The 23,657-nt window shown below is 35.8% G+C and overlaps 2 protein-coding genes across 3 annotated transcripts; one reads left to right on the top strand and one right to left on the bottom strand.

Moving 5' to 3' along the window:
• Positions 1–1,658: 1,658 nt before the first annotated feature.
• On the top strand, positions 1,659–7,654 carry LOC120342695 (protein phosphatase inhibitor 2-like). Of its 2 annotated transcripts, XM_039411642.2 has the most exons (4): positions 1,710–2,037; positions 3,802–3,963; positions 4,757–4,857; positions 5,936–7,654. In XM_039411642.2, the coding sequence occupies exons 1-4, from the start codon at positions 1,949–1,951 to the stop codon at positions 6,046–6,048; spliced, it is 465 nt and encodes a 154-aa protein (XP_039267576.1). In that variant the 5' UTR covers positions 1,710–1,948; the 3' UTR covers positions 6,049–7,654. The 2 variants fall into 2 exon arrangements, with proteins under 2 accessions (XP_039267575.2, XP_039267576.1); XM_039411641.2 differs by lacking the exons at positions 3,802–3,963; positions 4,757–4,857; positions 5,936–7,654 and adding an exon at positions 2,486–3,795 and having other exon boundaries at positions 1,659–2,037.
• A 1,537-nt stretch (positions 7,655–9,191) lies between these two features.
• On the bottom strand, positions 9,192–22,938 carry LOC120342893 (uncharacterized). The gene is made up of 16 exons (XM_039411932.2): positions 22,736–22,938; positions 22,192–22,311; positions 22,023–22,116; positions 21,336–21,501; positions 20,555–20,756; positions 20,033–20,202; positions 19,082–19,226; positions 18,321–18,564; positions 16,822–16,950; positions 15,596–15,732; positions 14,857–14,958; positions 14,039–14,211; positions 13,336–13,485; positions 12,349–12,503; positions 11,751–11,891; positions 9,192–10,527 (listed from the first exon to the last, which is right to left on the bottom strand). The coding sequence occupies exons 1-16, from the start codon at positions 22,842–22,844 to the stop codon at positions 10,401–10,403; spliced, it is 2,364 nt and encodes a 787-aa protein (XP_039267866.2). The 5' UTR covers positions 22,845–22,938; the 3' UTR covers positions 9,192–10,400.
• Positions 22,939–23,657: the final 719 nt, after the last annotated feature.

The raw sequence follows: 23,657 nt of genomic DNA, 5'->3' as shown, positions 1-23,657 counted from the left end.
TGCTAACTTGGCGGGGCGGCTTGTGGCCGCCAGTTGCACATCCCTGATATATATATATCAACAATTATCATCTCTTTTGTAGGAATCACCGACCCCGATTGTTGCGTTGTACCTTTGGATATGTCCTCCAATAATCGGATCCAACTTCCTTGTTTTTCCTTATTGATCGCTATGAAACTTTACTGAGCCAGAGTTTATTCATGACCATAAATATTTACCTATTTTAGAGATTTAGGGTATCCAAGAGTTTTTTATATTTTAAATATAGGTATAAATCATCAACACCGCGGTTGGTTTTGTAGTGACAACTTTTTTTTTTGAGTAGTAAAAAATTTGGAATCGATAAATAATTAGTTAGTCGCAACAACAACCCAACAAAAAAGTAAGCTCTTTCAAAATATAAATTATTTCTTTGTATTTTGTATGCATTGTTTTTCAAGAATTTCGTCAGTGCAAATATTTGCCGTGATTGTTGTTTGCTATCATAACTACTCCATAGTTGTAGCATATGCAGTTACTTTTTTACACCAAACCTGTACCAGCGTTGTAGTGTCGTCACTGAAAGATCCCTGTAGATTCCCCACAACACCTGTCACACAGGTAACGTTAATGGTACTTATTTGCTGTATCATTTTTTTGACACAGATCACAGATTTTTATGATGACAGACGATTGACTGACTAAGTTTCTCTGTTCCTAAACGTTTTAACAACTTTCTCGGCTCGACGGAGTGGCTTTGGGAATACGCTCGCAATCACACCATTAATTAATTCGAATCTCGTAGGAGATAATTTTGTGCGAGAAGATTGCTCCTGCCGCTCAATAACCAGTTTTGGTTTTCGGCGTCTCCTTTCATTCCGGAGTGCGATTTATTTGTATTTTCTTTAATTTGTGTATGCAGAGTTAGTACTTTCAGCATGATGAAGAAATAAATCACTGATTAGCCTACTCTTCGCCGCTGGTCGGTTACGGCTTCCTCTACCATTAAGTCCGTTCATTTAAATCAAATAACTTGCTAATTACCGTAATTTAGACGGGATTCAATTTTTTTTGCTAATGAAAGAAGTCCACATATCACTTATTTGCAACTCACTTCACTAGTTCATTGGATCGCTATGTCCACTACGTGTCCAATAATATATAGTTTAATTCAGCATCAAATGTCAGCTCTACCGCTGTTAAATTATTCGAAATGCTGAAAAAAACTCATGTTTTCTAACGAGTTGAATATTACAAAGCCTAGGAGTCGAAATAATGTTTCTTCGATCCGCGCTGTCCCGTTTTTTTTTGTTTCATATATATATACACTTATATATGGTAAGCCGACCGTGATCCCATACTCGTTATGGATTGATAACTAGACGTGGTTCGTCATATGATTAGGTCGTCTTATAGGCTTCCCTCTCCCACATGATAAATTTTTTTATACTATCCTTTCTTTCATACGATTTACGATTGGAAAGCACGTACTGGTACAGGCTAAGTGCTCGAAAGAAAATACAGTGCCTGCATCCGAAAATAAATAACTGGATAATTAATCCCATACTCGACATTGACTGGTAACCGGACGAGAGGACGTGGTTCGTATGATTAAGCCGTGTTATCGGCTTTCCTCTCCCCCGGGATGAGTATGTAAATCCTATCCAGTGAACACAGAGCAGTGAACGTTGTCTTTGTCAAAAAGGTGTGGGACTAATCTGGCTTAATGCCTTGTGGTGGCGCAATATTATATTTTTAGATAGATCAACAACAATTCAGTTATTGAGGTCAAGGTTCGGCATTTGCAACTCTCGTAGTTGCCTTTGTGTTCGTGCCGTCTTCCAGTCTTTGTCGTTCGCATAGAAAGAAAAAGATAGATCTTTCATATTCTCTTGTTTGGCGCAGTTATTGCTGCTTCTACCCCTGTGATTAGTTATAAACTACGGCAGTGTTACATTTCATTGAAAATATGGCGACTACATCAAAGTCTGATGGGACTCCAGTAAGAGGGATATTAAAAACTTCAAAATCAAATCATGATCAAATTGACCTTAAAAGGTGAGTTTCAAGTGTTAAGTGAACTAGGCCTATTTTTATTTTTTAATTTAGAAATAGGCAGTAGCCTATTTCTGTATTTTTTAATTTAAAAAGAAAAGAATTATATAACTCTGTCAGTCGGTACCGGTACCGTACCGGTATTGTAACTGTCTTTCAAATTGAAGCACTTTTCTCTTTGCTGATTCTTTACTGCAGGGATTCAATATTTAGCTTATTTATTCTCGACTATATTTTATGAGGTCAAGAGATAAAGATCTTAATGTTAATCTCATTCATCCAATTAAAATGCACAGAAAATACTGAAATAGGATGCGTATTGAGCATTAAAACTGTCTGATTAAGTTGCTGGCTTTCAATTTGTCATTGTTTCAGACATTCCAGATTCAAGCGAAATCTAAATACACTACTGGCCCTAACGTTTTTTTTCTATAAAATTGTGAATTGACAGCAAAAAAGTGAGAAAACTTCCTGCCTGGATGCAAAAAGGAAAAGCGAAGGGGCAAGGCAATTCAAAGATAACATTTCCTATTCTCAAGATTCCTTCAACTTGTCAAATCATTTACTCACATAACGAGAATGATTGTAATTCAATTTGCAGTGACTTTTTGGATAGCATAAATGCTAAAACATATATTGGATTTGATATTGAATGGCCTGTAAAATACTTGTGTGAAAAAGAACCACCTACCGCAGTCATTCAAATATGTGATGACCCAATGCGAAGATGTTTCGTTTTTCATATTTCGTGCATTGGCTTTCTTCCAACATCCCTAAAAAAATTGGTTGAAAGAAATGATATAATTAAAGTTGGTCTCAACGTGCAAGGAGATCTTTATAAACTTTGTCGAGACTTTGATATTTGCTATCCAAAAAGTGGAGTGCTTGAGCTGGGAGATTTTGCCAACAAAGTTACAAGATCTAGTGAAAAATGGAGTCTTGCACGGCTTGTTACATTTCTTTTTGGCCAAGAATTGCCAAAGATAGATGATATTAGGAAAGGAGATTGGACATCTTATCCGTTATCTTCAGCTCAGCTTGAATATGCTGCCCTTGATGCAATTGCAAGTCTGATGGTTTATCAGGAAATTGAAAAGCGAGCAAAACAAATTGAATAATATTTCAGATTAGATTTCATGCCAAACGTTTATTTTGAAACAATTTAGTTTCTAAGCAAATCTTTCATTTTATTTATTTATGGTTTTGTTGAAAATAAATATTATTTGATTTGATATTATTATCGTTTGCTGGTAGTGATGGGATATGGCTGTTTTTGAACTGAGAAATGTGATAAACTCGCTACTTTTATCAAGTTTGACTATGTCAAAGAGAGTTAACGTTACCCATGAAAACAATTTCTTCAAATCATTATTAAGATTTACATGGGTTTTATCTTGCTTTTAACAAAATCAACCCTCCTGTTAGATGGAAGGATTTGGCAACAGTTTAGACATAGTTTATGTTATAAGTATCGCATCCGATAGGTAATTTTCAGTCAGCTAATTAAAAAGGGGATATGTAGTTTGGTATGCGCTTATTCCCTATGAAATAAAATTGTTGCCACAGTTAGGATGAAATCATAGTTCCCAGGGACTTTTTTGAAAAATGTAGAAATATTTCATTATTTGGTTGATAATTCCAAGACTTATACAGAATGCGTGGATGGGGTATTAACTTGAAAAAACGCCTATTTGTATTGTTAGAAAATGTTACATTTTTAGACATGTTTTCAGCCATTGATTTTAACTTTTCTTACAATGTTTACAGCAAAGATGCTGCAAGATTTGATGAAATGAATATACTTGCTACATATCATCCTCCAGACAAGGATTATGGTCATATGAAAATTGATGAACCAAAAACTCCTTATCGACATGACAGGGATGATGTTGAACCAGAAGCAGTTGATCCTGATGAGCTAGCGAGAAGGTTAATTGTGGAGCTTTGTTATTTTTCTGCTTCTCCTACTATTACCTAACGATGTTGTTAAAATTTTGTAATACAATTCGAACTCTTTTATTTGGCATAGTAAAATGGTTGGAACTCCCCCAAAGTATGTGAACCAAGAGGGCGGACATCGGAACGGAGTATGTGTACCAGGTTAGGGTCAGGCCATAATTTCAGGAACAAATACAGCAGGAGTCACTTGGCTATGCCCCGAACTCGTAATAGAACTAAAATGAGGAAAATTGGAATAAAATTATCGCCTAAACCCTAACCTGGTACACGTACTATGTTTCGGTATCCGCCTTCTTGGTTCACATACTTCGCGAGTACCAAATAGTTTTGTATAGTATAATAAAAAATTTATTTATATTTTTAACAAATTGAAGACATTTATGGGTTATATATTTTACATTCGATTAAATTTTGTTCCCATGAGAATAAATCTGATACGATAGCTTATTCACCTAATGCAGTCTACTATGTCTCATCTGATTACCAGTTCATTTTTTTTCCTAGAAATTGTCACTGATTCTTCGAAATTCTTGGCCTTTTGTAATAGTAGTGGAGGTGGTATTAGCAACCAGTGGTTAACGTGTATCACTCTCTTGCCTATAAAATAAACCCCAATTTTGAATATATCAGCAATTATATGTTTGGTAGCCTTGTAAAAAATTTTTGCTTCCCTATTTTGATATGCCTTATTTCTTGTACCGAGTACATTGATAATATTTTGTATTTTTGAATCCTGTTTACCACAATACTATTCTCATTCCAGGTTAGCGTCATCTGAAGAATCTCACCATCACCATCATAGAGCTCGAACAGTAAGCAGTGGTGATGAGGATGAAGATAAATTTATGTCACCACAAGCTAAACGTATGAACTTTTACATCCCTTGAATTGATTTTTTTGTGTGATGCATTCATGCCTGTTCTTCAAGCAAGGCTCTGTACAAAAAGCCACTGATACAAAAAGCCACTGATATTTTTTCGAAAAGACAAGAACATTCCAGTTTTAACATTGCATAACCGAGTTAATAAATGGGGGGGTCTTCAACTTGCAGTGCCAATGTATTCATGTCCAGGGATTTACTGTAACTACGAGGCGCACCCACAAAATATGTGGTTGATTTGATTTGTTCTGCACTCTCATAGTGTATCTGTTGATTAAATTTCAGTAAATATAAGTCTCACACAATTTCAACCATCTTAAATGTATGTACAATATTTTTAAATGAGGCTTTCTCTTAAATGAAAATTATGAGCAAATTCAGATAAGATTCATTTACCGCAATACTTGATAATGGGAAACAAATTCAATGTAACTGGAATTCTATTGGGTTTTGTACTCGATAGGAGATTAATCCTTTCTTTAAGATGATGTAGCACTTTTTTATATGATTTATTTATATGGAATAAGGCTCGGTATAAGCAGTCATTAATATTTTCCACCACTCAATTTTAAAAGGACAATGTAGTCATGGGATCTTTGCAGTTCAGCATCGTTTTCCTAGTGCCTTACACCCTGGATGAGGTTGTCTGGCGTTGTCTGCTTTGGATTTGTACCTGCAATGCATAAAACTTGCAACCCTAAACACTTGGCCACCTCGCCCACGACATGTATTTCTATATGTTTATTTGGAAAAGTCAATATGATTCTCCCGTGTCCCATAGTGTGTGTACCAGGCTAGGGTTAGGCCATAATTTTATTCCAATTTTCTTAAATTCAGTTCTATTATGAGTTCAGGGACTGTCTGCGTTAGCCAAATGAATATATTCCCTGCCCATAGGTTTCAGTGCCTTTATACAACTTGATGTAAAGTAGGCGAACAAAATTAGTTGCCTCCTTATTGGTACACACAGTTCTCGAGCACCGTCAATATACCATAATAGTCGGGAGCGATTTTTCAACATTTATTTCATGAACCACACCACAGTGATTGTTGTATTTACAGAGAAGAAAGATAAATTTGAAGCTGCTCGTAAGAAACATTACAATATGAAAGAAGAAATGAAAAAAGCAAGAGAACTTTTAGCAAAAGAAATGGCAGAGGACGATGATGACTGATTACTTATAACGTTAATAAAACGAAACGATGCAATTTTCAAGTTCAAGGTGCATGGCCTATTTATGTAGGATTTTATGCTGCCAGGTCATTTATACACTTATAGTTCCATTTGCTCATCAGCCTGAAGTATTTAAGCTGCCACATATCATAACTTGTGTACTCCCAGGTATATTAAGAAATTGCTCTCGACAGGTTTGATTTGATTTCCGATGAAAGCAATAAACATCACTTTCCTATGGTGAAATTATCTTGAATAAATTTTCAGTTTGGTATTATAGTATGAATAATTGATATAAATTTCTTGGAACCTGAGTTTTTAATCTCATAATAAAAAACGAATGAATACAAATCAAATCCAATTTGAGGATCGATTCCTCTTATTGCAGTTTTCTTGTCGTAAACAGTTTTATTTTCCTGAAGTCATAGAAGAACTTAGCTGTTGAAACTTAAATTTCATCTTAATTCATGCGAGTAACAATCAGATCATCAATAATTCACAGTGTTTGCAAATGCATTTACATATTATCTTGCTTGTATTACACCCAGGCTTGAATATAAGGGGTACAAACTGTCAAAATAATTGGTTCAATTGATTGTAATTGTTGAAATGATTTAAACAGACTTTAAATAAATTGTTTTTCTGGTATGTACAGATTTTTCTCTACTCACCTTTGAAAAATTTACTAAGAAATTCTATGTGTTGTCATGTTTTATTTTGCAGTGTTTGCAAATGCAATCACATATCTTGCTAGTATCATACGCAGGTATGGATGTGAGGGATGGAAAATATCAAAATAATTGGTCAATTGATTGTAATTGTTGAAATAATTAGATATACTTTAAATGAATAGTTTTTCTGGTATTTTCAGCTTTTTCGTACTTACGCTTATTAATGAGAAACTTCATGTGTGGTCATGTTTTATTTTGCAAAGTTGGATAATTTACATAGCTATATATATGCTCTCATTTGTCAATGGGTCTCTAACTTTCTGTGGTTTTGGAGAAAATTGGATTATGGTGTCAGAAATCAATTTTGTATGCCCTATGCTGTGATGAAACTGGTTAAGCAATAACGATTAATATTGCTAATTGCTACAACTCTGATTCTGTTACATTAGCATCTCAGCAATATTTCGATGCCTTATCGTACTTATTGTTATTTAATTATTATTATTATATTGAATTTATGTTTGCTGTGGTTAGTCTTTCAATGGACTAGTGGAAAGTTTTAACATTCAACTGTGTCATATTCTTGAGCTTGAAATCGACTATTTGCTGCCAAAATGTTTCACATATTCATTTTTATCGTGATAGTTCATTAATTCATTTGAATCTGTACTATTCTGATGTGATTTTCAATCCCTTATAAACGTCTAACTAAATTTGTTTCAAATAAGCATAATTGTATTGGATGAAAATGTTTGTTTGGCATTTTTTCATTTTGCTACTCATTCACAGCCGTTTCTTTCTTCAATCGCTCAAGAACCCTCTTCAAAACTAGGTGCATTATTATGTACTCTACTGCTCTCTGGTGTTTTCGTTGCCATGTATACCCCTGTAATTCATATTCGCAAATAAATTAATACAAAGTCTAGTTTTATCGGATTGCTTCAAATTAAGATCCAGTGCACCTTGTGATATGTTAGCGGTTAAGATTCGCTATGTAGTCCGTTGGATTGTCGTGATGTAGTGAGCTTCCACTGTGTTGGTTGAAGCGGCGCATAATAACATTTTACTAATAAGCCGATTGTACGTCTTAATAATATGATGAACCACGATCTCTCGCCCGGTTACCAGTCCATGTCAGATATGGGATTAGTTAGCCAGGGATTTGTTTCATATGAGCTTGGCGGAGTAAGACGTGACCTACCAGCGGTGAAGTAAACCACCTTACGGCTAGCAATACTCTCGAACATAATTATCTCCGCAGGGTCATCAAAGTGGTTAAGAGCGTATTCATTAATTCATACCGCCTAGCACGATGCGCCGCGCCGCATTTGCAAGCCGCCTTCAATACACTGTTAGAAACGCTTTGTAAACTCATGCTATGAGTTTCTGACGATCATTTCGACTTTTATTATCACTATTGAAGGTATGGAATTACGTCTCCGTCAACTTGAAGACTTTTGACTCCAAAGCATGTTGTAGAGTGGCAACGCTGTTGGTTTTCAAGGCGCCCTGAAATAGCAAAATGGTAAACACGGAAGAAAAGTCCGTCTTCACTACATGGGTGGTGACTCGGGAAACAATTGCAATTTTTGCAATTGAAAACTTTTTATCCTAGAACCACTGCCTATCTACCTCAACCTTCCCATTATTTATGACTCGCTGTCCTATCTGCCTTAACCCACTGCCTATGTCTCTCGACGTTTCTATTCTCGACCGACTGATCTATCTCTTCCAACCATCTGATCCTCGACCCACTACCTTATCTCTTCCTATCCTACGTCCCCCAACCCACTGCCTACCGCCCCCAACCTTACTATCCCGATCTACTCCTCTATCCCCCTCAATCCACTGCCTACCTCCCCATCTCTTTGACCCACTGGACGATCCCCCTCAAACTTCTTATCCAATGCCACTGCTTTAGCTCCCTCAACCCACTTATCTTCGATCCGCCCCCTATATTACGCCCTACTTAGTCTAACCATGCTCCACCATACGCTACGGTCATCACACGCTACCTTGTTTGCCTGTGATTATGCAAACTATCAGGTTTTTATACGGCTCGAGTATGCCAATGAGATGATTGAATGAGACTAATTAGGGGGTAGTGTACGGCGGTGGGTCTAAGATAGGAAGGTTGAGGTAGATAGGCAGTGGGCCTAGGATAGGAAGGTTGGAAGAGATGGGGTAGTAGGTCGAGGATAGGAAGGTTGTGTAGATAGGCAACGTGTCATAGATAGAAAGGTTGAGGGAGACATGGTTACAATTTCTGCAGACGCTTGGACACTTTTGTCAATCGGACAGATATTCAAGTAAGGTTGTAAACATTGTCTCGTTTTCGTATTTCCCCACGGAATCTTTACTTCAGTTGTAGTGATCATAAATAAGGTATAGGGAGACAAGATGCGGTCTTAGGGATAAAGACTGTTCACCCTAATATTCAAAGTTCGATTCCCATTAATTTCACGTGTTATGGAATGTGACTCCAATCTGGATTCCCTCAGGTGATAATAAGCACACGATGTTGATTGTCGAATTGTTGTATATTATTGAAAAGATGCACGATCCAAATTCCAAATACAGATAAAATTGTACACACTTAATTCTTAATGCAGTAAGATTACGGTCAGATCACAAGTCATATATCGAGTGAAACAAAACACAATATTATAGAGCATTCTCGGCAAACCGGAAACGATACGTGGTCGAAACGAGAAAGGCAATACATGGAGCGAATGCATTATCGCTGTTGCGAAACATAATGCGGCCTATTTTGTGAAATATTACATGCTATTAATATGAAAGGGTCAAATACATTATAATCCATAGTTACACAATGCACATTCGCTACAAAGGCTCGCAGACTATGAGATAGATAAGACTGGGATAAATTAGCTATCAGTATTTGTTACGAATAACTCTAACATAAATTTTGGTTTCAAACATGTAAACCAGTTGAAAAAAGCTAACATTCCACAACACTCTCAAAACAGGCGTAAAATTGTGTGCAAAAGTGAAGTATGAGGAGGAATTTTCTGGGGACAAAGATAGGGAAAACGTCCATATCTAATCATTATGATATTTTCCACGCTTATTTTGAAAAGGGTTTTCAAGTACCGGCAGGTTGAGCGCTTCAAAAACACCATTTTATTCAAAATTAATCAAACAGATGTTATAAAGTAATGACAACAGATTTTAGCGTCGTATATTCTGGCAATTCATTTTATTTATACTAGTATTTTGGAAATATTATCAAAACCCAAAAATAAATAAACAAGACAATATTCACAATCGCGCCTGAAAATCTGTCTGATTAAAATAAGTGTCTGGTCTGCTGGATAAGTTTCAAATGTTACATGGCGATGAACTTTATGAAAATATGTCATTTTTTAAGAAAAAACACAACTCGGGGAAAGCGTCCGTGGACTGTAAATATAATATATTTTCACGAATTAGTTACGTTATGGTTGTTACGATTTTTCCTGCTCATCACTGCATATATATACCACACTCAAAAATACAGTGACAAAAAATCAATATTTTTGCTTGTTATATTTGAATTATTGGTCCGAGTAGATCCTTATTTACTAATAAATTATTTGTTGACTTAAATAAAGCGAAATGTTGCCCCAACTCGCATTGCTTCCTAAATTACAGTTCCACCAGATCTTTATTTCACATATTTTTATTCACATTGAATATTGACGTATGTTCCAGGAATATTCTGATTTCTTTTCAGCATATCCGAAAGTGTTTTGAACGAAGGACGATTTGAAGGAATCCATTGCCAACAACTTTTCATAATTTCGTAACTGAAACAAGAATTTATCGTTAAATAATAGTAAGTGCCATATATAAAACTTGTGACGGGATAGGTGTCCACAGTCGTGTCCGGAAATTTCTTTGTAGGAAATTTCGCCACAAGAGCATTTTGCAGTAAAACACGTATTTGTGATAGCATGAAGAATCGCCGCAAGAGCATTTTGCTGTAAAACATGTATTTGTGATAGCATAAAAAATTGCCGCGGGAGCATTTTGCTGTAAAACAATTATTTGTGATAAAAACAGTTAAGTTGTTAGGGCAGGGCTGGGCAATTATTTTTGGTATCGGGCCACTTTGAATAATTATTCAAAATGCAGTGGCGGGCCGGACTAAGTAGAGTCAATTGCGTGTTTTTATTGTATTTTATTACACATTTAAATACGTACGATAAATCATGCCCCGTCGGTAGTTTTAGAATTGATCAAAAGGTAGGCTACATCGCGCCCACGAAGGCTATGCAATTAAGATGTTCGCCGTGGGCACCAGACATTTTTTAGTTTCCATTTTCACAAAAGCGTTTTTAATCTGTTGCGAGCCGTTTGATCATAACTTGTTTCTGTTCATTTTTTAGTATTTTATATTGCCGCTCCAAATCTAGATTTAGGTTGCTTGCAGATTCACTCCTTTTTTATCTTTAGCATCTCGTCGCCGATGATAACTCGTTTTTTTCAATGGTTTCACAGTTCCGTATACAAGACATGTATATGTTGAGGAAAATTTGTGACTTGAAGAGACTAATCGCCGACGTAAAGGTGTTTACGTTCTAAATAACACCTCGAGATGACAAAAACAATCGTCGATTTAAAGGAAATTTAGTCGAATGTTATTATATAACGTCTAAATCTAGAAACTTGCTCACGGGCCGGATAAAACGTTGCCGCGGGCCGCAACTTGCCCAGGCCTGGGTTAGGGTATGCTCTTATATAATTAATATTTTTTAAATAAAAAAGTACTTCAAAAATCTAACTGTTTTATTGCAAATACTTGTTTTACAGCAAAATGCTCTTATGCCGATTTTTCAAGTGGTTGTATTATACCGCATGCTTGAACCTCGTTTGAAATTTTGGCAACTTTTCTGAATTGTTGTGGGTTGTCATTTATTTGTGTCGTGGTGGAGTTCAAACTGACTTTATGAAATGTTGGAACTTTAAAAACTAAATGACATAACTGACCCCAAAAGCCCATCACAAACTGAGGAATACAGAGACTTACAACTCTTTACTGCAGCTCATAGGGCGACCCATCCTGTATCCTGTTTTAAGCCTCAAATACAAATCATCTGTCGAAGTAATATTCGGAAATGGAGAAGAACCGAGAGTGATTGCTTCATACATGACGATTCCGAAAGACCATCTAATAAAAAATTAAATAGGCTGTTTTTTAATGGCAATTGAGCTCAGATCTCATTAAGTATTCTCAAATCCCAAATGTTGGTATTGCAATACAGGCTCGTAGTCGCGGGCAATTCTACCTTTTAGTGATTTTCCTCATTTTGAATATAGATATTTGAATCTTGATTTGAACAATTTTTTTGGACAGGATTGAAATGTCTGGAAAACGGATTTGCTCGCATGAAATCGAAACGATCAAATATTCCGAATCGTGTTAATCTAGGTTAATATGCGTGAGTGAAGTCACAGGCTGGGTCTTGTGTTGAGTCAATCACTGACGGTTAGTTTAGTTGATGAATGGTGACTTAGGTCTAGCCCGATTCGAGTTAATGAATTACTTGAGTGGCCACAAAAAATGCAAATGTTTGGAATGAATACAATGGAAATAACTAAACTTTGAGTGTATTAAGGTCTCTCACACGTCGCTTCGCCAAGTAATAGGTACTTTTCCACGTTCCATTCTTTCCGGACTCGTCCATTTGAAAGGAACATTTCTTTCCATCGCGTTTCTTATTTCTCCGTATCTATAAACATCGTTCGCCAAACCAAAGTCTGATATTTTGCAGACAAGATCCTGTTTTATTGTGAATGCATATTTTTAAGACAGAAAAATATATAAAAAATCCTAGTTTTGTGGCATATGTGGACGCGAGGGTAGTTAATATGTTGACATAGCAGCTAAAAATGTCGGATTCAATTACTGTGCTTGCCACACTCACCAAAATAAATTGGGAGGGCAATGCTGAAACAGAAAGATTCTAGATTTTTCATAATTGTACCTCACTACGTTATCATGGTACAGAGTGGAAGTATGAAACCGCCTCATAAAAAAATTTGAATAAAAACATCAATTAAATAAAGCTTTGTACGTTGGTATTGGTGTTTTATTTGTTCGGTATTGGACCTAAAATCGCACTATGTGTAAGCGGTCATTCATATGTGCGAAAGAGGCGATTATCGTGAATCTGCAGTTGACGACAAAACAATCGAGCAATTGCTATAGTTTTTCTATGAGAGTATCAATTTGATTCTGAAAACTTCCAAAATTTTTAGGAAGTTACTGAAAGTCAAAAATATCATAACTGGCGCCATAAAACGCTACTTCAATACTTAAAATTAGAAAACCTGATATATCTACGTAGTTAGGAGCAGTGGTGGAATTCAGCCGGTTCGCACCGGTTCTATAGAACCGTCACACGGAATTTATGAGATCAGCGAACCGGTTAAAATTACTAGTACTGTCAATGTTCTGTTTGTAACAGAACCGGCTGAAAAACTATGACTTTTGTGATGGAACCGGCTGACAAAAAGGTTGAATCTCACCACTGGTGAGAAGGTGTAATTATTGCTAAAATCTAACGATGACTGGCCCCACTGGACTTTTATACAACAAACATATAACAAACCTTTCCAACAAGTACGTTTCTTGCAGCTAGGTCTCCATGTATTATTCTATTATGAGCTAGATGTTGCATTCCATCAGCAATTTGTTTACAAATTCTACAAATATCCGAATCGGTCAATAGATATGTGTCATCCCGTTTCCAGTTTTTATCCTGAATTAATGTTAAATAATCAAAGGTTAGAATTGTTACACATATGTGCATACATAGCATCCGCATTTTCGTTTAATTTAGCGAGTCTCAAAAAAGGGGTATCTCGCTTTTCTACACTTGTGCCAATTTTATGAACTTCATATTATTCTTACTCTAACCTTTTAGCCGAAGTATTATATCTATGCTAACCTAGAACCTAATATGAATCCCACCTCATATATGTGGCATGGGATTTTCATAAAAGTGTGTGGCATGATTTTTGAAGCCTCTGAAGGTGGGATATTTTGTAAATATTCTGAGTCTCTTGTTCGGTTAACTACTCAGGTGAAGGTCGACTGCGGGAATATTTAGCGAATTGATCGTTAAAAATACAATGACTTAAATAGTGGAGGAAGTCATAACCCACAAGTAATTGGGTATGGTCCATGCCACTGTAAAAATACAAAGCAGCAGCTCTATAACAAAACTAGGCAAATAAACAGATGACCGGGAGTCGCAGACTTGAGCAGGTTGTATATGGTAGTAACGAAAAATGAAAGCAACTGCATCATACCTCTCTTGCTTCCAAAAGGAAGTTGCGCAAATCACCGTACATTAAGTACTCAGTTATCAGCAAAATAGGAGAATCCGCAGTACAACACGCAATTACACTGACAATGTTTTTATGCTTCTCCGTAGACATAAGAAGATGCATTTCACTGAGAAACTCATCATCTGGTCTTCCGTCTGAATACACGATTAAAATGCTTCAAAATAGTAAACTAGCAGTTAAAAGTAATCAGTAAGTAGCAGTTAAAAGTAATCTTTGCTAAATGACTGCCATATCGACCATAGAAAAGTAATTGATCGTCGCTTTGGAATTGGATTGATGAAAAATGGTTATTAGATCACATTCAATCTCAAATTTTCAACGACAATTCCGAAACTATAATCTACAAATCGTGTTGGTTCAGTTGAATGTAATTACAGGATTCTCAAGAAAGTGAGATCACTTTCTCATTTAATATGCAGAAAATATTCAAATATCACTGCTCAGATTTTTGCTTAGATGTTTCACCGCCAATTCCTTGTTAGCCGTTCTGACGGCTCAAGGACTAACGGTTAAAGAGTTCGACAAATTAAGTTGGCATCGCATATTACACATCCGGGTTCAAATCCCAAGTCTCAACCTCATCCAGGGTGTAATAAATTATGTAGGCAGTGCCGAACCGGACAGATACCGGTTTTCCAAATAAATGATAATACCTTACATATCGTTAGATATCAGTGGCAGTTTGTACAGGGCTCTGCACTAAACGAAAGGCGTACAAAACAAATTAGGGAGCTCGATATACCCAAAACCCTATAAGAATAAATCTAATAATGACAAACCCGAAGGCGTTTTCACTGCAACATCGATCTGTTTCATGACGCCATCTTTGCTAGTTATTAGAATTCCTTTATTTACAACAAATTTCCCTCTTCCTAAAACGTCTAGAAAAATATCGTCTTTATTTTATACCGTTGAAAAAAAATTAAAATATGTACAAAAATTTCAACTGTGAATAATATTAAAAAAAAAGCTAAAATTGAAACTTTAATAACATTGAATAAACTACAAGTGCAATAAACTGCTTGGAAAATTGACGTAAGAACTCTAGCAATCTCAAGTAGACATTCAAAGGAAATTTTGCGTATTGACCACATCGGAATTTTCATGCACATTCGTCAGTATACGTACACATATTACAGATTCATTTTGAAAATCAGATTGAATGGTTGTAAATATAACAAAAACAGTCAAATGCAGATTGGCCATTTGAAACACTTTTGGTCCTTTATGGTAATTTAAGTAGTTTTACATGTATTCTCATTTTAAAGGCGTCTTTTCAGGTCTGGCCTTAGGTCACGGCTACCTATGTGACATCAGTGGTTTCCGTATTTCCATATCCCAAGCTCTAATGTATAGTTGTGAAATATTCTATACAATATAGTATTAAGAAACAATGCATGACTTCCCTAAAAGCATGACTCGTAAAATAAAGTCCAAATTAATCGTGGATTTTGTACTTTGTTAAAAGGTAATAAAACATAAATACGGAATCATTAATTACAGGGTAATACTAATTACCTCCCAGAAATAAATCTTTACGATCCACTTCCCATTTTTCGAAAACAGTTGAGATATTTTTTACTGTACCAAGTTTCGCTCCCTCGACATTCTCGTATGCTACGACAAATACTGAAGACCTTTTTCTCATTTCATTGCTATAATAAATGAAATAAACATAGATTGAGTTTACAAGTAATATGAAAAAGACTAGTCTGTGTGATTAAAGGTCTGCTGCACACTAACACAAATATACGTCTAGCACAAACGTTTTTTCAGATAAGCGTATTTCAGCTATTCTGGAAATCTGACCTCGATAACACAAAACGTTACTGAAATATATCACCGTTAGTTAGGCAGACAAACTTTCAAATCACATGGAATAGTCATATTTATTCTTGAAGCATCCTTGCATTTTGGGAATAGAGATCCACCTGCGCGAAGGAATAGTTGGTCCCATATAGCAGGGCTATTCAACTGGCGGTCCGAATCCGGACCTTTCGGGTATTCGATTCGGACCGCGACTAATTCTTCATTTTGGATCATTAGCCCCACTTTTGAAGTTTCCTTTTGTAAAATCACTTTTATAGGTTTAAATATATATATGAAAAGAGCTCTAACGCCATAATAAACAATCTTATATAGCTAATAATCATTAGTCTGTCGAGGAAGTGCGTGTTTAAATATAATTTCTGGAAAGTCCGGACCCAAATATTTTTGAAGTTTTGTATGCTGATCTTCGGTAAAAATAGTTGAGTAGCCCTGCCATATAGCACCAACTGATAATATAATGAGAAGGTATGTTTTCTCGAAATGTGTGGCAACTGTTATGATTCTTATCTAAACCATAACCTAATCTGGTAAATAATGTCCGCGTAATTTCTTCGTGGCATAGTTGGATTGATTCTGCAATAAAACCCCGAACAATTATGCCTCGTTGTTGTCATAATTTTCGAAGGCTAAAAATGCTCTGAATCTGAACCTTTGACAACTCATAGTCCGATTGAATGAATTAAAGTCTACTTTGTTAAATCTTTCCCTCGGTCCCAGTACCCGACATATGCTCAGCGACGATTTCTCTTAACATGGTGAAAAAAATTCTGGAATTGAACCGAGAATCATTTGGTACGACAGCTAGTAACGAATTATTAAATTTGGATGACTGTCGTAGCACTTCGTCGTCTGATCTCTACTTACCGTAGTTATTCACTTCATACTAACTAATACGACCTAATATAGTTTATTACCGTTGTTTCCAGTGCCTGGCTCCGAAGCATATCACGATAACAATTATTGGAAATGCAATTGTTGGAAGAATGGTAATTTCGATCCCGGTACATCCAGATCCTTTTAGTAATCCATCGCCAAATGACAATCTTAACAATACGAAGAGAATACATGACATCAATTACGTAATGATAACGTCATGGATAGGCGTAGTAGACGCCTAGAGTAGGTCTATAAACGATGCGAAATACTGCACCATGCGTTTGAAAGAAACAACTAACCACGATGGAAAAAAACATATATAAACGAGATTGGGAATTTCGACAGCAAGGTGATTTCTCAACCGGGGGCTGTTGGGGTTGGGGTGGGGGAGTTGCTTTGTATTTACTGAAGTATTACTAATAGTATTTAGTACTTTATTATTGCTATGGTATTGATTTTCGGCGCTTCAGAAGTGTGTGTACCAGTATAGAGGTAACTAATTTTGTTCGCCTACTTCACATCAAGTTGTGCAAAGGGACTGAAGCATATGGACAGGGGGTATATTCACTTGGCTAACACAGGCACTCGTAATATAACTGAAAATAAAAATAGCTATAAAATTATGATCTAACCCAAACATGGTACACATACTACGGGAGTACCGATTTGTGCACACTTTATAAACGAACTAATATGTATAAAGGCGGGAGTGCGACTTGTGTGTAAGACTAGACAAGAGTCCAAACATTGAATGAATGGTGAGGAAAGAATGGACAGTTCCAATATAAGCGAAGAAAAGAATTTAACGAAAAAAAGTTGGGAAACACTGCTTTAATGGAAATTAACAAGGTTTGTCACTGACTGAGTTGAACAACAAGAAGTTTTTATATTTTTGGAATATGCAAGGTGATCGGAAGATCGTCGTTCGCAAACTGTATTGCGTTATTTCTCAGAAAATGTCAATTACTTTATGAATATTCAACACATTCATGTGGGATAAATAGGTATTACCCGATTTCTAAGTAAAGGAATTTTACTCCAGCGGTCATATAAGCAGAAAACGCTCAAGTCAAACAGTATTGAGCTCATGGGAAGCCGAAATGCGACCTGCGGTTAAATTGTGAGAGCACGGAATTCGTTTCCTCGTAGGCTGACACAAGGTTTACCATTGAATTTCGTGGTTTATATCTGATCTCCTCGTGCGTCGGATAAAATTCTTGGTTTTCCGTTTAATTCGATATATCATAAACAATTTCGTGATGAATTGTGTCAATTGGAAATAATTTACATGCAGTTTCTCGTTTCTGTGCGCGCAAATGTATTCGTTTAAATTGATATTTGAGACCAATAATTTTATGCATTTAAAGCGACAATATTCACTAAGATTTGCATAATATTGCCCAAGCTGTGCTCAGATTATATTTGGTACAGATCAGTTTATGACCCATTTTTTGCTGAAATTTGGCGATGATGTGCAACGTACTATTATACTTTCTATCAAATTTGATTTTCCCATTTCTAAGTACTCTCAACTGACCTTGGACATGTGCATTCTAATGTTGAATTCGAGCATACAGCAGTTTTACTACATAAATGATTTTTGATTTTTCCACAATCAAGTCGACAACCAGAGCCATTCCAATATGTATTCACCCCATTTCCAGCGTAAATTTGATCACATTGGCATCTCGCTGCTACTTTACTTGTGGATTCGAAATCTTTACATCTTGCATTCACATCACAGTATGATGGAATATCCGGCGGACTGCATGCGTCAATATCTGAAATATGAATTATTCTGATTGTCACATTATATAACAGGGTGGCCCAAAAGCAGAACCCATACTTTGTTAATTACTTCTACAAAAATGAAGTGAATTCGTGTAAGATTTGCACTTCTGTTTGTGTATGATTGCTGTGCCCAAAAGTTCCCTTATTCATTCGATGCTTTGCACAAAAGTTCTGTTCTCACTAGAATAGGTTCCAAGTGACCGGGGTTCTGTCTATAGTACTGGGTCTCCCTGTACTATATTATCGTGTACTTTGTCCATAAATTTGAAAAGTTGAAATTAAACAAAGAGATGATTTGCATTAATGCTGTTTCAATGTTTTAAGGCGTGTTTGATTTATCCGGTACTGTTTAGAATTAATTTGATACAACAAGATATTTCCTTAATGGAATTTGTGTTTTCGATGAAGATTTCCAGTATACGTCTGTACTTTTAATGTTCTAAGTAGAACGAAAAGCATATTACTGGATTGTTTAAATAATATTAAACATTAGAGAAACATACAAACCTTTTAACACGATTTTATCGAATATAGAATAACCTTCCTTTTTTCCACACAGTGGGGTGATTTCTACATAATACTCTGCATTAATTTCTAGATCTGTTTTCCATGTGAATTGTTTTTGATTGCGTAAAGTTTCCGTAACGCAAAACTATAACGTACAAGATATTTGCATTAGCGGGAATTAATTACAACAACACATCAATGCTCTTCGCAACGAAATATGCTATGGAATTAGATTAATTTAACCTATGGAATTATGAGAAGGCTCAAATTGTTTGGGTCTAGAACAGGTGCATAACTTCTCATACGCTTTTCACCTCTAATAAGAATCAGTACAATCATCCTCTAAGCCAGAGTTGCTCAACTGGCAGACCGGGGTCCAAATCGGGACCCTTCGATTATTCATTTCGGATCACATCTGCTTCTCGTATTGTAAGCATTATCATCGTTTTCTTCCAGTTAATACCAAGGAACGACATTGTGCATTGCTTTTGTATTTTGTTGAACGATGCATTTGAAGTTTTTTTTTACATAATAGAGTATATATAAATATATATATTTTCTGGAATGACAGAACCCAATATATTTTTAAATTTTGTATACAGATCCTTGGTGAAAATAGTTGAGTAGCCCTGTCCCAGGCAGGTACATTTTGGGAAAACTTTAATCTTCTCGTATTGGCGATTTCTACCGAATTTATTAATTTCTGAGTTAAGTTGTGGGCATTGGATTTCCCAAATTTTTATTATCTTGCTATTTCAACATACCTAGGATCCAACGCCTTCGGATTAGCTGTTTTATAATTGAGTTTTTGGCAAAAGCAGTTTAGCCCGTAACTTTAAACTGTAAGCACTGATGATCGGCACACCATATTGTCTACACGAATTAGAGATTTTTGCAATTAAAGTAATATTTACAATAATTGAAAATAATTGTACCATTTGGTGAGATTACCTTTTCAATTCCTTCTTGACCGTCCAATTCTATTCTGAAAGAAGTTACTTTTGATTTTTTTGCAATATCGAGTGGAAGATTCCAAGATATTTCTACCGAAGCTGAATTGTTTGCGAGATCGTATTTCGGTTTCATAACAAGACTTGATACTGGTCCAGAACAGTAATCGCCTAAATATATATAAAAGGGGATAGGCTGTCATGAATGATCAATTGAAACCACCGTACTCGCTGAGTAACAAGATGTACTAAGCCATAAATTAAAACAATACAATTATATTATCAGTAACTTTAGTATCTATGTTTTGATCATTTTTTATTCTATAAACGTTATTTTTAGTAATTTTCAAAATTCGGTCCTGAAGCAGCTTCAAACTTTTTGAAAATCATAAAATACGGAAGTTTAGAAAGACTAAGAATTATGTTGCATTTCATTTTTACAAATGAACTCTAAATTATATGACGCATAAATACAATCGTGTCGTGCTGATTTCTATTCGTCAAATACAAAGAATGCAGTGACCTCCAGAATCAAATTCCAAATGTTTGCACAGTTTTGAAGCTTCCAACTCGTTCATATTTTGTCTTTCAACAAGCTCATGCATGCAAAATCCGTAGAAATCCATTCGAGTTTTTTCACTCATAGTGTAATTTACATAAGTTCTGAGGACGATATCGTGCTCCTGGCCGAATTGCACATTGTTCCATTGCAGGCGACGAGTCTCCTATGCAAAAGAATATTGCGTTAGGCCAGAAAATATTGCTTCGTTTTTACTTCCCTTCGCCTAATGAATAGGCGCTTCGTCATGCTGACCACGCTTGGTTTTGTGCTTTTAAATTTTTGATGGCACTCAACTTTTAGCTGCGGTAAGACACACATCAAAGACGCAAGATTCTGTCTGACATTCCAACTTGAAGTTATTTTACCGTTTTATTTCGATTTGTATAAATGGTTTTATCGTCGTTACGTCGTTTTAAATTGAGGATTGAAATAGACAAACTTAACAAGGATTTCACTCGTTTTAATCAAGGACCACATAACGTCCTTTCAGTGAAACCCAGTCTCGTCACTCACTGGCGTCTTTGGGGGCAACTTCGCACCTTATTTATACTCATTTAAAGGATAAATCTTTCCTCAAAATTAGTTCCTCAAAATTTCCTGTTACATGATAAAAGCCATGAGAAAGATTGTATTCAAAAAAGAGTGATTTCCAAATGAGAAATTACCTATATTGGAGCAAATCGTATAATGTTCTTTACAAAAGAGAATAAACAGAATGTCACAAATCTTTGACATATATTACCTTGTCTAAATATGCATAATTATCTATTGCTTTACAAAGAATATTTTCTTTGCAATTTAGACACTCGTAACGGTTTCCATTATGTCTACAGAGAATGTTTAACTTGTCTTTTGTGAGTTTTGTCCTGTTATAAAATAGTAAGTCTTTGCAAATTTGTTCTTCTTCCCTGAATGAAAAAGACATGCTGTTTTTTTTTTTACAGAAAAGTTATCTTTAGTTTTGATTCGTGGTATATTCCTATTTATGAAAAAATAGGATATTTGTTACAAAATAACTTTGTTGCGAATTCAAATGTTTTTAGAAAGTTATTGTGAAATTTGAGTTCCCCACTTAGAATCTGATTGAATTAAAAATGAAATTTACAAAAACTTAATTGCAATTCGGCATTGGTCGATCAATGAGGAGCAATATTCATACTTCGGTGATGGAAGGCTCAATTTATGACAAAAAGTTTTCTAAAGCCTTGTGATATCTAACCATGAGTCATAATTAACATATTTTTACAGGTTCATTATGACGAATCAAAGAAAATAGTTAGGTTAATGCTTTTACTAAGGTCGTAGTTTGTACATCAGTATATTCGAGGGTATACTCAATTTTGTTCGAAGTTAGTCGTGATATAAATCTTCAAAATAATAATTGGTCTGTTAAATATCGGGAAGAATTCCAACATCAAAATGAACAAACTTTGTCAAAGCTTGCGTATTTCTTGGGTCAATTTCTGCTTTTTCACTACTTAGAGCACTGTCCGTATTAAATAGTATTCCATCGGCTTCTGAACCTATACACAAACAAGAAAATTGAGTTGTCATAATTCTGCCTCCGCTTTGCTTAAAATATTTAGGTAGAGACTAACCATGATTGCCGATAACATCCCACGTTATTACCAGAGAAACTTCGATTTTGTCTTCACTTGTTCTTGAAACATTGTAGAAATATTCGATGTTGGAGATTGTTTTAGTCTCTCCATATTTTTCTGCAAACGTATTAGATAAATGAATTTCTAAGTTATATTGTATTGATGATTGCCGATTACTAATGATAAATTATATACGTAATGTGGATCCTTCCATAGGCCTGGTCAGGGGGCCATGCTTGTATAACCACGACAGCGAAGTGAGCCTGTTGAGAGATTCGTCAATAACATATCGTTAGAAATTAGTGGCTGCTCTCACCTGGCCTTGTTCGGAGCGAAAAGCCCGAGTTAGCGTCATGTTGAGTCATATTAATAGGTCCAACTTTAGCTACGCTGTTGGCGGCTAGTCCAAAAACGGCCCTGGGATTTCAGGCGACTCATTTTGCGATGGAAGCGAAGCGATAGACAGGCGTTAATTTTCAAGCGCACAGTGCCTGAAAAATCTCTACTATTAGTAAAAAAGTGGAGTATTATTGTACATTACCTGGCTGTTTTGGACAATACCCTTCAAAGCCGACGACATATGCAGTATTGCAGCATATGAGCAGCAAAACGTCCAGAAAACAACGATAAATCACACTAAATCGAGTCATTTTTTAGAGTTACCTTCCTAAAATAATGAATACTAAGAAGTAATACTGCAAACCAAAATTCATCAGATCGTCTTATGAAATCAATGGAACAACTCATTCCATCTATTCTTTTCAGCTAATTAGGTTAACTAACACGCATTAGCATTTATATTATTCATGATAGAAAAAAATGTTTCGAAATGCGCAAGAAAATATTGTCCACGTCGAGGACTGATTCCTGTTTATGTCACTGACATCAATTAATTATTATTTAATCTATCCATAAGTGACATAATAAACGCCCAATTGAATTATATGTAACCACATCGTCTTTTGTGGTCAGCTATTAGGAACTGAAAGATGAATTGAGTATTGACAATTTCGAAAGAAAAATTACGATCTTTAATACACATTCTTTGGCCAAAAGTGGGGTAGCTAGCAACCACCTGAGGGGTAGCTAGCAACCACCTGAATGTATTAATGGACGGAAGACTGTAGGCTCCGCATATCGATCGAACCCTACGGCATTTGCATGCTGGGATATTTGCACCCATGAACATTTGTGCACACTGACTTTCAGCGAAATAACGCAACTGTACTACATTTGCGTTTATTTAATAAATATGTGTAGTAAGAAGAGCATGGCCTTCGATTAGGGACGTGTTTAGCTAACAAACTATGATAAACGGGAGAATAAAAGTACCAGAATTGACCTAGACATATGGAAATCAAAAGTGGTGTTGATCTTTGCGCACTCGACAGACCAGCATGGTTTAAATAAATATTATGTTCCTGAATCCCCCCGTTCGTCTACGATTTATGCATCTCGTAAAT

The sequence above is a fragment of the Styela clava genome, chromosome 3 (genome assembly GCF_964204865.1).
Source record: "Styela clava chromosome 3, kaStyClav1.hap1.2, whole genome shotgun sequence".
NCBI lineage: Eukaryota > Metazoa > Chordata > Ascidiacea > Stolidobranchia > Styelidae > Styela > Styela clava.
Note: the sequence above shows the minus strand (reverse complement) of the source record. Positions and strands in the feature narration are given on the sequence as shown.

What these genes read in the sequence shown, in the direction of transcription:
- LOC120342695 (XM_039411641.2), top strand. Translation starts at nt 1,949, where the DNA reads ATGGCGACTACATCAAAGTCTGATGGGACTCCAGTAAGAGGGATATTA. An exon ending in GATCAAATTGACCTTAAAAG is followed by an intron (nt 2,038 to 2,485) that starts GTGAGTTTCAAG and finishes GTGAATTGACAG; the next exon opens with CAAAAAAGTGAGAAAACTTC.
- LOC120342893 (XM_039411932.2), bottom strand. Translation starts at nt 22,844, where the DNA reads ATGACTCGATTTAGTGTGATTTATCGTTGTTTTCTGGACGTTTTGCTG. An exon ending in GTATTGTCCAAAACAGCCAG is followed by an intron (nt 22,312 to 22,735) that starts GTAATGTACAAT and finishes ATACGTTTGCAG; the next exon opens with AAAAATATGGAGAGACTAAA. An exon ending in TCCTTTTGGAAGCAAGAGAG is followed by an intron (nt 13,486 to 14,038) that starts GTATGATGCAGT and finishes ACATTAATTCAG; the next exon opens with GATAAAAACTGGAAACGGGA.